The sequence below is a fragment of the Dermacentor albipictus genome, unplaced genomic scaffold (assembly GCF_038994185.2).
Source record: "Dermacentor albipictus isolate Rhodes 1998 colony unplaced genomic scaffold, USDA_Dalb.pri_finalv2 scaffold_15, whole genome shotgun sequence".
Taxonomy (NCBI): domain Eukaryota; kingdom Metazoa; phylum Arthropoda; class Arachnida; order Ixodida; family Ixodidae; genus Dermacentor; species Dermacentor albipictus.
Genome location: NW_027225569.1, coordinates 6985900 through 7004207, shown reverse-complemented (window position 1 = coordinate 7004207; position 18308 = coordinate 6985900). Strand labels below are relative to the sequence as shown.

At 45.0% G+C, this 18308-nt stretch overlaps 1 protein-coding gene across 1 annotated transcript in view; it reads left to right on the top strand.

Moving 5' to 3' along the window:
• The window catches only part of LOC135918536 (uncharacterized), a 114641-nt gene extending 97648 nt beyond the window's left edge, over window positions 1-16993 (top strand). Inside the window, exons 8-10 of the mRNA XM_065452151.2 lie at window positions 2447-2638; window positions 11254-11382; window positions 16730-16993. Coding sequence (XP_065308223.1) covers window positions 2447-2638; window positions 11254-11382; window positions 16730-16948 — 540 coding nt within the window. The 3' untranslated portion in view covers window positions 16949-16993. The remainder of the gene's footprint in view (window positions 1-2446; window positions 2639-11253; window positions 11383-16729) is intronic.
• Window positions 16994-18308: the final 1315 nt, after the last annotated feature.

The following is an 18308-nucleotide window of genomic DNA, read 5'->3' as shown; positions in this document are numbered from 1 at the left end:
CTTATCAGATTTTCGACGATCGCCGACTGTGTTCGCCCCTATCGTTGTTCTTTGAGTGTAGCTTGTTTTTGTAGCCACAGGCTCGCCCAATAAAAGTTTCGTCATTCACAGTATTACTAGTGCCTTCTTAGCCGTCACTACTACGTCGCAATACATACATACATACGTATGTATGTATGTATGTATGTATGTATGTATGTATGTATGTATGTATGTATGTATGTATGTATGTATGTATGTATGTATGTATGTATGTATGTATGTATGTATGTGTGTATGTATGTATGTATGTATGTATGTATGTATACAGACATACATGTCGCAATACATACATACATACATACATACATTCACGCACCCACACACATACATGCATACATACAGACATGCATGCATGCATATAGCAAAACACATAACAAATTGAGTGAACTTTCTAAATATTGCCCATCATAATGAAGTAAAAGAAAATTTTACAATTTGCAATGTGAGAAAGAAGGAAAACCGAGTTAGCTACTTCCGGTAATTCTATGAGAAAGGACGTCATTATTATAGTTTCTCTTATTGAATGAAAGTCCAAGGCTAAACAAAAAAGATATACGAATATATTATGCGTGACCGATTTCACAATGCGAAAAAAAACCGAAAAGAGCCGGTAAGCCCAAACATCGTTGCTGACGTTTGAAGATGTTCGTAATGAAATGAAGCCATTTATTCCGAGAAAAAGCCCTAGCGAAATAATGGGACGCATTTGGAACTCGTTGCCATGCCCATAAGTCTTCTTCATAGAACATACAAGAAATACCCTTTGCGTGAACTTCTCATATGCGCCTAAGCAAGCAGAATCAGCAACTCGCTAAGTGCACTTTTTCCTATCGTCCCCGCATAGGTTCCATTAAGTGCAATAGGTGGAAATTATGGTTTGAGTTTCATACTTAACCAAAAGTGGAATATTTCATAAATATGGTTCTCTAAGTTGAACATGTCTGGAACAAGGAGTGGTTATAGTGCTTAACCGAAGTGTGAGCTGACGTTGAAGGGCATTTGTTTCACAATGGCTTCACTTAGTAAGCCGAACATTTTCGCACATGTGTTCCACATAGCCTAACCTGTGTGCAACGACATTAACAGTGTCCGTGCGACCTAGTGGAACCATCATTTGCACGGTGGTCAGTATTTTGCAACGATAACTCAGTGTCTGTGGTATATCTGCCTGTGAGAAACAGAAATAACATTTACTAGCCGTTTAGGAACTAAGGCCTCGCTGAAGGCTTCCTTGGTCGGCTCCTGCCTTCTGGCCTTGCACATTCCTGATGCGCTGTATCAAAAGGGGCCACCATATTTTCTCCTAACGTTCGTAGGGAGAGCGTTCTGCTCCTCACTGTTTAACGAGACGCTGGTCCGGTGGTAATTTTGACGGCATTCTATTTCTCAAGGTGTAGGCAGTGGCAAATTCCCTTGAGCCGTGCTTTATTTGGCGGATATTGACACGTGTACTTGTCTTTCGCGGGCGACATGTTTTGCTGCCTAACAAATGTTATCGCATAGCGCGGGACGCGCCTGCATGTATCCGAAGTTTCTGGAAAGTTATCGATGGTTCTATGCGCTGTCTGTTGTCACCGAACCTTGCGTTATTTGATTTCATCGCTTGACACGAATGGTGTAGAACTTTGTAGAAGGCATGCGGGTCCCAAGGATTAGTATGGAACATTCGATGACTGCTGTATAAAAGCCGATGCGCTTGACCCGCTGATCAGATTTTCGACGATCGCCGAGCGTGTTCGCCGCTATCGTTGTGCTGTAAGTGTTGCCTGTCTTGTGGGAACAGGTTCGCCCAACAAAAGTTAGTTTTGTCGTTCACAGTATTGCCACTGTGTAGTTCAACGTCACCACCACGTGACAATATGCTACGGAGTGCTCACCAATGTAGGTTTGAAGTTTATTTCCTTCTATAACAGAGAGCAGAGCAACAGCGAAAGGTTGTAAGGCCTGATAGAGGATGCTGCCCCTGTTGTTCTCCAATGGGGCGTGGTTTGCTGCAACATAACATTGATAAGATCACATCAGTATAGCAGCAATTGGCGGTATAAAAAAGAACTACAAACTACCTACAATTCTGAAGAAACATTTGCCAAAATGAAATAACCAGAGTTAGATCCGTAAAAACCTAACTATTCTATTGTACAATTTCAGTATTTAAGGCTTTGAAACAGTATAAATTGATGATAAACTTTAGCAGTCAAAACATTGATTTAAAACTAATATAATGTCTACAGTGTAGTGTTGTTTGTGTGTGCGTACTTGTTCGTGCATGTAGAATGGTGTGCTAAGAAGATTTGATGCTGCCCTGTGATACTTCCTGATCTTGGGTATTCGTGCTCTTCGGCTGCGTGCTGTTTGGTCTAGCCGTGTGAAATTATGAAAACTTTTTCACCGCGTATTTCTACAGGTAAGAAGTGTGGAGTTGCTTGACAGAGTGAGCCAGCTGCACCTGAATATTACGTTAGCCATCTCGGTAGGACTCAGCGGGCGGTACTACCGACCGCATCTGCCGAACCCTACATTCGCCACTCTGAATGACTACCGGCCGTTCAAGAAATGCTTGGATTTCAATGGCTCGCGTTATGACGACCCGGTAAAAGTAAGCACTGGTAAACTATATGAGCAACAACGCTTTTTTTATCAAAGAGCTTTAGCTTCTTACTAAACATAGTACAATTTACTGATTACTATGTACGAGGGGCAGATGATGATGATGAATTTTATACGCAGCACTTTTAAAATGGGGTAGCCACAAATAGTAACCTAGACTGCTTGAGCTAATCAAGCTTTATAGATGTAATCTATAGCATCCTTGCCTCTGTTTCCTTGATATTGTCTCTCTTCATTGAAGCTTTCATATCTATATTGTAGAGTTCCATAGGCCTGTAATAACCCCAGCCCTACTGGTTTATTACATATACCCTCCAACACCAGCTGCATCTGTTGCTCACGAGTAAATATTAAGCCATAGCAACGCTGCTGGTGGCAAGATCTGATATTTCTTCCATATGTAGTTTGTCTGACACGTTTGTGTGTTGGGCGAAGCTTGTATACAAAGTTAAATAAAAAAAGACAGCCTGCTTACACGATTGTGCCGCTACAGACGCTTTAAACCAGGAGTGCACTAAAACATTACGGACCACTTCATGGTTAGCTTCTTTGGATTTTTAATTCATTTGAGTCTCAAGGTGTTTCTGCCAGTGTTCGAACAGCGGGGCTTGTTTTCAAAACCTGCTACTCTCCTCTTGTCGAGACGTTGGCCACAGCGACGTTCCTTGTTCGACCACTGCTGATCTCTTTAACCTGCCATCTAACCTGTGACTTTCAGCCTTGTTTCAATGTTTATACACTATAGATAAACAAATTCTGGATTGCTATAGACGTAAAAAACCTGATTACAACACATGCACTAGGTGCCTCTTTTCTGGACATCCAGGTTCAAAAGGTATGTCATTGTTTCCCGTCTCCGGACGTAGGATGAATTTCTACGCCACCTCAACGCTATACGAAAGGCGGCGCGAGGCATACTTTGCTGCAGTGGGGGTGTTCACATGGAGGAATCCCACGACCGAAGCGTCGAAAAAGAAAAAAACGACGTTGGGTCGCTATAATATAGTTGTCGTTTCCTCAACCGGCAGCATAGTAGACAATACGGCGAACGTTTTCATTAAATTTTTAGGCTTTACTTAGTACGTGCAATACGCCCTTCGCAAATGGGCAGTTCTTTTAATTTTATTTTATTGCGACGGCGTGCCTGCTGGCATAAAGAATTATGGAAACCCGTTGATACACGCCAGATTCTCGGAGGAAGTCCAGCAGTGTCCGCTGGTCGGGCCTCAAGATCCAACTGTCTACATCTGGCGGCCGACCTGGGGGTGGACCACATCGAAGCAGGTGTTTCTGCCGGAGGCGTGTAGATAGGGGCAAGACCAGAGCAGGTGTCCTGTGTCCACCTCCCAGAGAAGAGCGGGACAGAAGGTGCAGGAATCGCTGATGGAGGCACGGTACTGTACCAGCCACGACGTGGTTACCGCAGGGGTAAGGGTGACACGGAGGTGTAGCCGTCGTAGCAAGACTTCTTCCCACCGTGCTAGGCCGCCAGGGAGGTCGGTGCCACACAGTGGGAGAAGTGCTCGCGTGGCGCGCCGAAGGTGTTCTTTTTCTGTGAGGAGCCTTGTCTCCGGAGAGGTGGGGGCCAGTTGAAGTGGACATGAAGGTTTGTTATGGCTCGCTGCATCCACCAAGGCTTGTGTCGGATGTGGATTGCGGCGTATCCATTGAACACGTACTGTAACGGGTAATTTCTCAACTGTGTCCTGAATCTCCTGTGTCAAAACGCAGACAACGGATAGCAGCTAAGGAATCGGTGAAGATGTCAATGTGCTTACTACAAGGCAAAAGGTGTGGACAGAGGATGTATAGTGCGTCTCGGATCGCCAAGAGCTCCGCCTGTATCGACGGCCAGGCAGAGGAGCAAGCATACGAGCAGGTTGCTATTTCTGTCAATATTTCGGGACAAGCGATAGCCATGGAGACATGATCATCACTCACACTACCGTCGACATACGCTACATGTCTGCGGGAAGAGCTCGCATTCGAAGTTGATGAGCTGTTTGCTATTACACTGCACTCATTAATGTGGCCAACGGAGCTTGTGTGTATGCGAGTCAGAGGCCGATTGTACGTAATTTGCTGATAAAGCCACGGTGGTCCTGGCGGGCAGTTATCGCGTGGCATCACCGAACCCTCTGTCATGTACTTTTGAAGTTCTGCGGCTTCAAGGATGTTATCGAACTTTGCAGAACGAGCTTGGCGACGCTGGTGAACAAGTTCGCCTATCGTATTTAATTGCGCTTCAGCATGGAGCGCGTGAATGGGCGTAATTTGTGAGAGGCCCGTAATAACACGCATTGCTGCTCAGTTGATAGATTCCAAGTGGTCCTATTCTTCGCGTGTCATGTTGTGAAACTGCGCTCGGTATATCAATCTTCGCTGTAACGCAGTACGTATAAGGAGGCGGGCGACGGTGATTGTGGCACTAACTCACTTTTGAGAAATCCTGCGAATGAGTTGCAGCATTTGGGATGCCTTCTGACATGCTGTGCGAATCCAGGGGCCAGCGGAGCCGGAATCGTAGAGGTCCAGACCTAGGATTCGGAGTAAGCTGACTGGAATTCAGCTTGCGTGCAACAAAATGGCGATAGGGGTGGCCTTAAACGCACGGCGACCGCGCACATTCACGACAGGAAGTAGAGCCGCCTTTTGAGGCGACAATGTGAGTCCTACAAAAGAACACCATTGATATGTAATTGTAAGAGCGAGCTGTAAACTTGTAGCTTGAATTTGGAGAGACGGGTGGACGGACCAGTCTGTTATGTCATCCGCATAAATGGGCACGTGTAGGTCAGCATAGTCGCCAAATCGCCATGCCAAGGGTAGGAGGCTAACTTGTTGAAAACTATGGGGGCCAGCACTGACCATTGCGGTACACCGCGATGTGGCCGAAAGGATCCCACATTGTCTTTGTTGATGCGGATGGTGAATTCACGAGATGTGTGAAAAGTGTGAATAAACTTGCACATGTGGGCGGGTAAGTGAATCCAGCGTAGCACTTCAATGAGGGCAGCGTGATTGACGTGACCATATGCCTTGTGTACATACATGCCGAGAACGGACCTCACTCGGCTCGATCGCCCACCAATCAAAACCATAGAGGATAAGCGACCTAGGCCATCCTAGGTCGACTTAAAGAACCTAGTGTTCGATTGGCAGACTTTGTCACCTATTCAACGTGAGTTTTCATGAGAGATTGTTAGTAATATGAACAGCTAAATATGTATAGGAAGTGACAGAAGACAAAATAGAGTTGTTAATTTGTATGAGGATGTAGAAAGAGCACTACCGCGAGAAAATTTCATCACTTTACATTTGTTAACGTGTAGTTTCATTAACCACTCGTTAAACCACGAAGAAATGGTGTTAAGGTCAGATTGAAGTAAGAAGGAATAATCTGGGTTAGTTACTTCACGATAAGCTACAGAGTCATCAGCATAAAGACGGACGTTAGCCGTCTATTCCTCCGGGAGATCGTTAATTTAAATAAGAAATTAACAGGCCCAAGGACTGAGCCTTGTAGCACACCAGAAGTTAGGAAACATGTTGGTGAAACAGAATTGCTGGCAGATACGAACTGAGTTTGTCGAGAAAGCATTCAAACCACTTTAATAAATAGGGGTCACTGTTGAGTCTCCTTAGTTTCAGGCGACGATGGCATACTGTGTCAAAGGCTTTTTCAAGGTACAAAAAGATACAATCAATACAAGAACCTCGATCTCGGCATGAAAACAGGTCATTAGTAAACATAACTAGTCGTGTTTCACGAGAAACTTTTTTAGGAAACCAGGCTCATATTCACTAAAAGAAGTTAGATTCATGGAAAAGCACGAGATTAGAGAAAATGATGTGTTCCATAAGTTTCCCGGGAATGCTGATTAACGAGGTGGACCTGTAGTAGATAGCGCATGAAGGGGTAGCTTGTTTTATAATAGGCACCACAGTCCCCGCCTTTCAGTCGTTTGGCAGCACACCGCATTCTAAGGACTGTTTGAAAAGTTTAGATAAAATAATATATGAGTGGGTTACAGTGCATTTCAAAAACCGAGCAGGTATTTCATCAGGGCCGGGTGCAGATACCTTTAGTTTCTTTATGAGTTCTGTTATTCCAACCCATTCAATGATTATGGGATCCGTCGTGAGAAACAAGGGGCAAATAAAAACGGGTGATGAAAAGGACTGATCATCAGAAAACGAAAATTTAAATACGTTACGCAGAGCAACACAGCACATATAAGATAATGTTTAACCCCTTCGCAAAATTTAGGCGGTTTATTTCGAATCAGTGACGGAAGAGTGCTTGAAAATAAATTGCGCCTGGCCGCTTCAAGTTCACGCTTGTAATCAGAGATTCAATTTTCATAAGCTGCCCAGCGCGCAGTTTTATCACTTGATATTGCTCTCCTGTAAATTCTTTTTTTTCTTGTTCGGTAAACAGACGAGCAGTGCAGTGAACCAAGAAGAGCGAAACTTGGAATGAATTTTACGAAAAGGCACATATTTATCGATAAGCCATAAGCGATAAGCATTCTTGTTTTGTAAGTTGCCCAGTTCTCTTGTACACTATTATAGACGTAGAAGCCCAGGAACGATTCGCAAGAAGACTGCATTTATACGTCAATACTATTCGCTCTAGCATAATCTCTTGTGATTTTTCTGTGCTGTGACGTTCGCTCCAAAGGAAAGTTCCAAAGAAAGTGAAGGATACAATGGTCGCTTAGCCCAGGCACACATGTAAATGCTGAAAACACATCTGGGATTGGAGTAAGGACTAAACATAACACGTTTGATGAGATAGTAGTAACTCGCGTAGGGTTTTTTTTTACTAATTGGGTTAAATTGGAATCATGAGAGAGATTAACAAAATTGGAGCTTTCAGTAGTATACGTACAAACAAAGCAATGGTTGCTATTTCACAAAATGTCTGGGAAATTAGGATCACCTAAGACTAGAAGGGGAGAAGTTGGACAAGAATGTTATTCAAAGCGTCGTATAAAGAACCACAAAATGTCAAACAAGATTATGGTGCAAGGTAGCAAGCACAAATAAGTACTTCATGACGTCCGAAACAAATGCTAGTGGAGATATGACGGGAATAACTTGCGGAAATGACGCGTTGATACTGCAATATGCACACGGCCGCCTGTTCTTCCGCTTCAATCAAATCTACAGAATTTATAATCATTGTGACAATGTAATATTTCGTTGTCAGCGATTTTACTTGAAAGCCAAGTTTCTGTTATTGCAACCACATCTGCAGCACATCATACAATGATAGAATACAAATTATCTCGTTTGTGAATGGCACTTCTAATGCTAGTAAACACAACATATATGTTGTCCACGGTAGACACGCCCCTTTTAGAAGACTATTGTAGTTGCTTGCAACCAGTGCTCGGGTACTTCTCCTGACAGCCATGCAGCGTTTAATGAGGTGAGAACCGCTTCCAAGGTGGCTCCTTCTAGGTTTTAAAAGCCTCATAGGTCACGCCTTCAGGTACTGGGGCAGTCTTCAATTTGGCTTGGTCTGCTGCAGGAAGAAATTCAGCCACCATGAGCGGAGACTGCATCCCATAGAAAACATCAGCTTATAGGAGCGCCCCTGCATTCGGCGGAAGCGTAAATGGGGCGAAGACCACAGGTGGTTGCGTATAATACCCGGGAAATGATACCTGCGCCATGTCAAATGCAAAGACAGCTGATGCTTTGCCCGACACGAAGCACGCGTTGGAACCCTGGTCAGGAGAGCGTCCGCAAACTTCCATTGCTCAGAACGTTGTCCAAATTGAGGCGGCGCTAATGGTTAGAGCTAGCGAAGAACGCCACTTCAACACGCGTCGACGTGGGAAACGGCGTTCGTGGCGCCTAGCTGCAGCTGTCAGCTGACGGTGGCGAAGGCGGGTTAGAGGCCATTGTGGCAGCCATCATAATAAGTGTTCCGCAAGAGTGGAAGTTGCATGACATAACGCAGGAACGACGCCGGGTCGGAGGCAAGTTTAGGCGCAGATTCACGCATAGACAAAATACGTGATGCCGGCACTGGTGGAAGACATTTATGAGGCGTTTGCGCCGCCGATGATCTGTTTATTGTCCATGAAGTAATCGCAGTGACAAGGCGGTTGCGGAGAGAGTGAAGTTTGGATAATTCCATTTGCAATATTTTGATGCTGCGATCGATGTCACCCAATTCCTTTTGAAGTTCATTTCCTTCTGGGCCGTTGTTGTAGACGCACGAAGTCTGTGACGAGTCCGGCTAGTAACATCGCTGTAGGTAGCCTGAGGATTAGATACCTCTTTAAATGATGAAGGGTCATCTTCCTCGATGGCTTCATCCTCTTCCACTAGCGGAGTGAAGCGGTTGGGAGACACCAACAGGTCCTGGGTATGTGGAGTAGGGCGAAACGTGCGAACTCCGCGTTTACTTTTCTGAGCCTTACGCTTAGTTGGGCAAGCGCGATGCGTTACTGAATCCGTCACAGGTGGCACTTCCTTTTTGGAGCTCCGTTTTTTGCTGACAGACGCTCTTGACTTGGTGGACGGACTCAAGTGCCTTATGAAGAGTCGGGTCTACACTGAGATGTGACATGGTGGATAACTACTTATCTTTTATCCGAACTACCAGGCGGAAACGCACGAACTGTTCTCGAAGAGAGCCGAACTCCCAATCCTTCGAAATTGTGTAAAGCGCAGGGACGAATTTTCAGCCGACTCACCATCTTGTTGCACTGTGGTGTTGAATCTGGCTCGTTCAAAGATTACTTTGCGTCGCGGGATAAACATTTGTCGAACTGCTTTACAACTGCATTGAATTTCTTGGTGTCCTTTCAGAAAGAGCAAACGTGGCCGATATTTCGCCGGCTTGCTCGCCCATGATGTAGAGTAGCGCGTCTACTTGATCTTCTTCGGGCTTCACGCACAACCCTGAAGCGGTTAGGAAACGTTGAAGTTTTTGTTTACACTTCGGCCACTCGTTCGGCGACCAAACATTGAAGGCGTGCGGCGGTTGAACTACAAACGACACCATCGCCTCGAGCGTTAGGGGGTCGTATTGCATGAGTTCTAGATGTGCGCATACTGATTAGCTCACCGCCGATTCCTTGCTGACGTTGCCCTTCACACGGAGGATGAGTGGGAGCCGATGTCCGCTGGTAGCACCTGATCTTCAGACACCCTGTTGTAACCAGGAGGGAAGAACGCGACGGCCAGAGGAGGAGTCATATAACCACACGTTTAATAGTCTATCAGACATGTTCCATCTAAAGAAGAAGCACGCACTGTCAGATCGCCATCCACGCGCCGTCAGGGGGAGCTATCGCGCCCCGTTTTCACTAGGCGGCAGCATCTACAACAGAAAGGTCGACGGATCATTTTTCAGCATACCGTCACTGCGTACCATACTACCGCGTAGAACCATATGTGTGGCGCAGTGAAACATAACCTTTGAGAGATTTCTGAATTGTCAACGAATAACAATTGCTAATCGCGCAGTGCCAACTACAGCTGGAAGTCGACGCATTCTCACGGCACAGTGCTGCCTCTCTAGGTCTAGCAGCATTCAAAATAATGGGTGTAGTAATTGCGAAATATCGCGTAACACTTTGTCCAGAGCTTGACATGCCAATGAGCAATGAGAGATTTAAAATCATCTGTCGCCGTCACGCCGAAGACCGTCAAGTTGAAATAACAGGGGTGGCCTAGCAGATTTTCCCGTTAAGATGCTACGCCATCACTGTAACGTGCAAGGTAGTAGGTAGAATGAGAGGCGTACACGAACCGAGCCTTACGTATCCTATGGTGCTCTCTATACTGTCACTGCATGGCGCCGATGTGCTGGTATCGCGCGTGAGCTCCCGGCTGCTTACAATCGTACAAAGCTAGAATCACGCCCACATTAGGACGATGACGCTCTGATTTCCGCCTTGTGATTACGGCCTGCGTCAATGGTCTCCACCGTGCCGGCTCAGAATTCGTTGAGTTGGAATTCTACACGGACTCCTCCCTTCGATCTGTTCCGCGCTTCTCTACGTGTAGATTAAAAAGCGCACAAGATGATCATTTCGAATCTGGATTGGCACAACTGAAAATTATCCCGCAATGAAAGCTATGCTTTAAGATCAAATAGTACCGTTCCTGTATTATGAAAGGAGACTACGTGTATTATGGATCAGTCACTCATATATACTCTTCTCATAGGTACGTCTTACCAATACTGCGCTGACATTTTTTCACTTAGCACTACTGCTGTCTAGTAGCATTGCGTTCCTTAACTTCAGGTATTTGCAATATTTAGGTGAAAATTTTGCAAGGATTTCCAAACAGCAGAAGTGCCGGTCGTCCTTCGTGAGAGCGTGTTATATTCGAAACGTAAGAGTTGAACAAAGTGGGAACTTGCGTGGCTTTGCGTAGCACAGTTCCAAGTCCTTCGTTCAGCGAAATGCATGTGTCCTTGTTTGCCTTGTCCTTCGTCTAAGCCTTCGCCCTTCATATCATGAATTACACGACTAAGCAGATATACGTACCAGTTTGCTAGTCTAACCAGGTTCTGATACTACAACCTGCCATTAGTGTTAATCAGCTCATATTATTTTCCAATGTTCGCAGCTCTGCCCAAGCGTCGTCGGAGCGGATTGGAAAGTTTTTAAGAGTGACGTTCAACTGTACATCATGGTGTACAGTATGTACCTGGAACGAACGTTTATGTTCGACAATGCGCACTTGATCAAAGAGAAGGTAAATATTAAAACAGTATCGTACTATGACGAAGTTCGCAGTCGAGTTGGGGTGTTCCAGGTGCCTAAAATGTTTTGCATTTCGAGTAAGTACACTAACTGGAAACGTTTCTCAAGCCTGTCGCTTAACATCTAGGGTTGGCCCCCAGACGAACCGATGACGAAACGAGCGCAGTTGCGCTGCTCTTACGCCACAGCTAACAATTCCGGCAACGGCTGCTGTTCATCGGAGATCTTACTCCGACACGGCGAAACACTGCATGGTAATGAATAACGGGAGCACATGAGTCCGGATGCGGAAAGCACGCGAACAGTGTCACGCTGCAGCATTTCTTTCGGTGTTTATAGGAACTTGACATACGGGGTCGGTTGACTCAAAAAGAAATTTGTGGGACCCATGCATGCATGGCTATAGAAAGACGGATAGTTAACAATAGATATATTGGGACCCGCGCGATTAATGTTATGGCAGTTCCTTTGCGTTGGTGCCATCTCTGTGACTGGGGGAACACTTCCAGGGAAAGAAAAACTGCGTAGTGTGAACTCACATTCATAAAAGTAAGGAAAAAAAAGAACGACGTCGCGTTCATAAGCTTGCAGGCGTTTAGTAATATGAAAACGAAAAGCGAGACTGGTTTGCATCAGTGAAAGGAATGGCCAAGTTTACGGCATGGTGTGTCCCAAAAACTCCTGTCTCTCAAATGCAGTAACTGGCAGATAACTTGTATACGGTAAAGTATTGTTTTTTCGGCTCGCGTGACTTCAATCGCTCATAGGGGCTAGTATCATTTTGGGGTCAATAACACCTTCAGAAGCTGGCTGCTTAACTGTCGATGTCAAAAGGGTGGATTGTCCGCGACAAAGCACTGATAAAAGTAGTGATATTTAATTATTGTCGCACGTCATCAGACACTCTTTGTTCGACCTGAGCTAGAAATTTAAGTAATTTGTCAAGTGTTCTGCAAAGTTAGCCGGAATAGCTAGACGGCTGAGTGTTTGCTCTCGTGTGCATTCACCTACAGCGGTTTCACTGTTTTCGTTGTTTTGTAAGATGTTATACATATTCTTCAATTCGCTTTGGAAGCAGCTTAGAGACGAAATTGACTGATTCATTGAATAACTCATGCGATTTATGCCTCAATATAGCATTCGTGCACAATAGATAGGGGATGGGAGGGCTTCTAATTAAGTTTGACTATCTTGGGTTGTTCATTGGCATCTTAGTCTAACCAGGCGAGCGTTTCTTTTTTTTCCTTTCGCTCCCAGCAGCACGCGGTCGCCGCGGCCGGGAATGGAACCCGCGAAATTATACCGAGCAGTAGACTGCCATAGGATCTGGGCAAGCGCGGAGGGCTCGAGACGAGAATTTTGACGTTCTCATAACTGGTGCTCCTGTACAGCGTTTTGGCATGGAGTCAACATTCTGTAAACTTAACAAGACCCATTGAACAGTTGGAACTTTGTTCTGCAGCTGCACGCTTCTTTTGATTCTTGAATTGCGGGGGATGTGGTGTAGCTCTATTTTTTACTCCTCCTGGAGTGTCGGGAAGCCGAAACTGAGATAAATAAACCTTTTCGTCTAGCATACCCGCCAGCACACCCCCCTCCATCCTGTAATGTTTCTCGGCGCAGAACCATTCTTTGACGCCAAAGCAGGAATATAATTTTCTAATTATGTAGACTTGCATGTTTTTAGCACCATAAATTCATAACACGTCCTCTTTAGAGACCATGCCGCTGTTATAGTAGTTTTGTATAGCGCATGCTTCCAGGTCCTTGCGTTTCAAGGGCTCTAGCTGTTAAGGCAGTGGTGTTTCTTGCAAACGTTTATGTCTCACATATTTTGCAGTATAATCATTGTTTCGCAATGTATCCTTCGTGCCCACAGTACAGCTCATTAGCCATTGGCATAATTTGATCTCATATACGTTTTACGCACTTTACGGCGACAGTATTTAGGCCCCATTTACAGCAATGTAACATCTACCTCTTGTCATCCATAGCTCCACTGCGAACTCGTAAACACCGGCCTGGCGCTCTTCAGCCATATTTAGTCCTTGCGCCACAAAACACCACATTCATCATTCATCTCAGGTCTCGGTAGCATCTTCATATAAATATCTCGGAGTTCACCTCGCTCCTAACCTGTCCTGGGCATCCCACGTCACCGCCATTTGCGCCAAAGCCTCACGAACTTTGGGGTATTTACGAAGAAACTTAAAGAACGCCCCATCCAGCATCCGGAAGCTTGCATATGCAACATTTGTCCGGCCTCAACTAGAATTTGCAAGTCCTGTGTGGTCACCTCATCAAAAATACCTAATCAATATGCTAGAAGCCGTACAGAACAGAGCAGCACGTTTTATTTCTTGCGATTATAACTATTCTCATGGCGTAACTGAAATTAAACAGAATCATGACATCATTTCACTTGAAACTCGCCGTTGCATCGCACTGCTCTGTTTGTTCCACAAGTACGTTAATGGTAATAGGCTGTCTCCGCTACCTCTCGAAAGGCCTTTGCGCATGTCAAAACGCCTCCATAATAATTTCAGTTACTCGCGCATCTTCGGTCACACATTAACCTTCAACAGCTCTGCGCTTCCACGGGCCATTTCTCTGTGGAACGATTTGCCCGACACTATCGCTTCCTTAACAAACCATGATTCCTTCCGCAACCAAGTCAGCAGTCATCTTTCAAAAACACCCTTTTAATCTGTTCACAAACTTATTGCTTCTCATTGATATTTTTCACCTGCATCGTGGTTTGTACTGCGCATCAGTTACTTTTTTTAAGTGCTGTATCTCTTGTGTTTGAATGCTTTATAGTAGAAATGTATAAGTGCCACTTGCTACATAATATGTTCACTAGCTCATATAGTACTGTTTCTGTTTATACCCCCCCCCTTACGTCATGCTCCTACGGGGGCCTGTAAGGTCATTGTAAATAATAAAAAAAATAATCATCATTTATTTTTTGCTGAACAATTATTGGGTGCCTTGAACTTTAGCCGGAACTTATTTTTACATTGTGCCGTTGCCATATTTTCTAGCAGTCAGACCTTGTGGCAAAAATCTGTAATCAGCGCTCATCTTTTACTACACACGTTGTGTTTATTACACACGTTGTGTCGTGCTTTTGCATCGTCAGTGCTTCAAATATTCAAACTCTCAGAGCGCGGTGCTGTAAATCGGCAGATGCTCTTCATTTGCTCTAACGAAAATCTGTCTCAAAGGAATCAGAATGGCAAAGCTGAGCACCATAGCACCCTGCTAATTCTAGGCATTAAGCAAGGCTTCATGATATTTGTTTATTCCTGAAATTCGAGTGTACAAAATGCTACCGGAAATTATGGGACACAAGAGGGCACTAGAAATATCCGAGACCTTATCGAAATTGAGTAGTGGCATGACATTTTCAGCTGGCCATGTACTTTTGTTAACGAAACATTGGTGCATATATAGGGACGAAAACGCAAGCAAAAAGGTAATAACCAGTGCAGTTGCCAACGTTACCGCCCGTGCTAATTCATTAGTAGCTGTTTAAAGCCTTCGATAATTCAGACTTAGTAGGTGCTGCCTTTACTAAGCAGTTACTGGGTTTCACAAACCAGTGAGTAGAGGATACTACCACGTCACATACATAGTCTTTTTTGGTGTGTAGTGATTGTCTTCGTGCAACGATAAGGCTAACTGTAGTCCTTAGCGCTATGTTGGAATTATAGATAAGTGCTGCGTTATGTCGCACACATGCAAATGTGTTACCCTGTAAAAATATGGGTTGCTAATTTCGGTTATGCATCCAAATACATAAGTGGCCACAAGTGAAGCCTTGCGATCTTAAAGTCTGTGGCTATATGCACTATAATATAGTCGCTCTCTGAGACATGTCTGGTAGTATCGCGATCATTGTGTTGTGCGATGTGTTGTACCCCTTTGTTCTTTGCCTATTTCATGTCATGCAGTTTATGAAATGCAACTTAATGTCCTTGCCAGGAATGATTCATAGGTGCCATCGTGTGCTTTGTGTTGACTATACCGGAACTACAGATGTCGTTCGTTTTTTTTGTCACAAACGTGTTTACAGTACACTGTTACAGCAGAGCCGACCTAATTATTTCTTTGCAATAGAATTGTCGCTCGTAAACAAAATGGGTCCCACTAACATAATATAGCACCAAAATCCACTGTACCTGTATTATTGCGTACGTAAGGTTCCTAAACTCACTAGCTATGCTAGTCGTAAAATTTACTCAGAAACTCCTCTGGGAGTAAAGTATGCGTAATGACTCTGCGACTTACTCATCTTCATGGAGTCCAGTGTCAGTACCACTATCATGAAACTTAAAGGAAGGGGATTAACCGAACGGCCCGATTTTTTTATGTCATATCATGAGAAGCCAACAAACACTGACACCAAGGAAAACATAGGGGGAAATACTTGTGCTTAATAAATGAAATAGAGAAACGATAAATAAATGTAAATAAAAGTGGATGAAAAAATAACTTCCCGCAGGCGGGAACCGAACCCACAACCTTGGCATATCGCGTGCCATGCTCTACCAATTAAGTTACCGCGGTGCCGTTTCCCCATCCACTTTCTTGGGTATTCATGTCTCCTAGTAGAACCCTGGGAGTGTTAGCGAGCGCCACCACTCACAGACTTTGGTGGCGGACATGGAACGTCTTTCTGCTCAATTGGTTGAGCATCGCATGCGAAATGCGCGTGTTGTGCGTTTGATCCCCGCCAGCGGCAAGCTGTTTTTTCGTCCTCTTTTATTTCCGATAATTTATCGTTTCTTCATTTCATTTATTAGGCTCAAGTCATTTCCCCTATGTTGTCCTTGGCGTCAGTGTTTGTTGGCGTCTTATGTTACGAAACTTGGTAATACCACTACAAATGAACGCACTGCGGCTGCACGAACTGCCGCGGATGGTGGCGCAAAGTGAACTGATGACGCCAGCAAACTACTGTAGGTGGCGACGCCAGGTGTGCTGATGCCGGTCTGATCATATTGAGCCACTATCACTCTTTAGCGCCTTATCCGCGGTTTCAAACGTTCCGTTCTGAAAGGTCTCTTTACGTCGCTCTGTCCGTGCAGTCGCTGTGGCTGTCCCGTGCAAGCGCAGAAAAAAGAAAGACGCGCAGCCCTCATTTTTAGATTGCTATAAGCAACGTCATCGTATCCAGCCTTTCGCTACACGAGTTCAGTAAGTTCTAACCTGCGACTGGACATCAGTCTAAGATGCATAAGGCCAGGTACGTTGTTTCGAAGCATTTTAGCATCAAGTAGTTATTATCTTATAATATCTTCCTAGCATCCCACATGTCGAGTGCTTTTCCGCAGGTTTGCCATTCCAGAGACGGCTTCGACAAAGTTAACTATACCGTGGCGGCTTATGACGTCGATTTTGACTCATCGCCTGAAGGCTGCCCGGAGCTGGACATCAAAGCTGGCGCCTTCAACCGGCTTTCTACAATTCGGCCACTGAATGAATACTTGCGCAACTTCACACGCGCTTACCGGTGCTCCCAAATGAATTTCACCAGAACTCGAGCCTTATAATCCCTCACACGAGCTTGTAAATAAAAGGAACACTGCCTCGTTTGGGTGCCGGTGAATTATTCAATAGTTCCTTCAGTATTTTTCAGGATGCATCAAAGGGCAACGAAGATATACGCTATTGTCAAAACACTGGGCGGTAAAGCTCTTAAAAGTGGCGTTAGCAAGGTAACGTGAGAAAATTTACGGACCTTCCAACAGAAGAGCGAACGACATCTTAACGTTAAAAGACGGGATGACAGCGACGTGCATTAGCGAGCAAACTGGGAGAGTAGATTTTAGGTTTAGATTAGAAGAAACAACTGAAACTGAGCACATCGACTGCGTAGGGCAAGTAAGGGGTGGTCTGTTAATGTTGATGAATGGATGCCAAGCGAAGGTAAATGTATTCGAAGGCGATGGAGGATTCTGGGATGTCATTAAATTAATATGCAGGGTTATGAGGAGCTTCGCTGGAGCAAGACTTGGGTAATTAGACATCACTCGGAGAGTTCTTTGCCCTACAGCCGACATAACGTCGACTAACGGTGATTTCAATGAAGGTACATCATTTGCATTAGGCTAATTCATGTAACCAGCCCGCTTGAATAGCGCTGCACTGTGGGATCGCGTATTAGCGAAGCACCCTATTTTAATGCGATTAGAATTTTTCGCCGAGTCCCGATGCTTTGCGCCACTCTAACCATCCATCGATCTGTCCGTCCGTCCATCCGTCAGCCACGATCACGTCCTGTAACGTCCTCTAACGCTCACCTAGTGACCCAAGTTGTCTACCAGCTTGGCCACCTAGGTAGGTGCTTGTGGTCGTGATGCCATCGTCGTCACTCCAGCTTCGTCATCTAACTCTCGTCTCGCCATCGTCGTCACGCCTTCTGCGCTGACTCGGTGGTTAAATTTGTCAAACAGCTTGAGCAACTAGGTATCCGCATGTGTTCGTGATGCCATTGTGGCCGTTCCATCATCATCATCCTTCCATATTTGCCTACCGAGTGTCATAATGCTGGTAGAGCATATGCATAATTGGTAGAGAATATGCAAAAACACTGACTCGGCCTATCTTGCAATGCATTTGGTGCGGCCAACTAATGTCACGGCGATAAACGGCGCCCATTATTCGAGTGTACTATCTGACTCCGCGCACCCCTTTTTCTGCCCTTTGTGGCTTTCCAATGTACTTTTATCCTCCTCTTCCTTCCGTAGATGTTGGTGCCAAATATTTGTGCTGTACGGTGGTCAAATCGATCCACCAAGATATGGAGAACTCTTTCAGGTATAAAAATTTTAGGTGTATAGGTGGCGCGCTTTCAGTTATGCGCTGCTTGATGCGGTATTTCATAGCGGTGCACTTTTTCGATTGCGACTA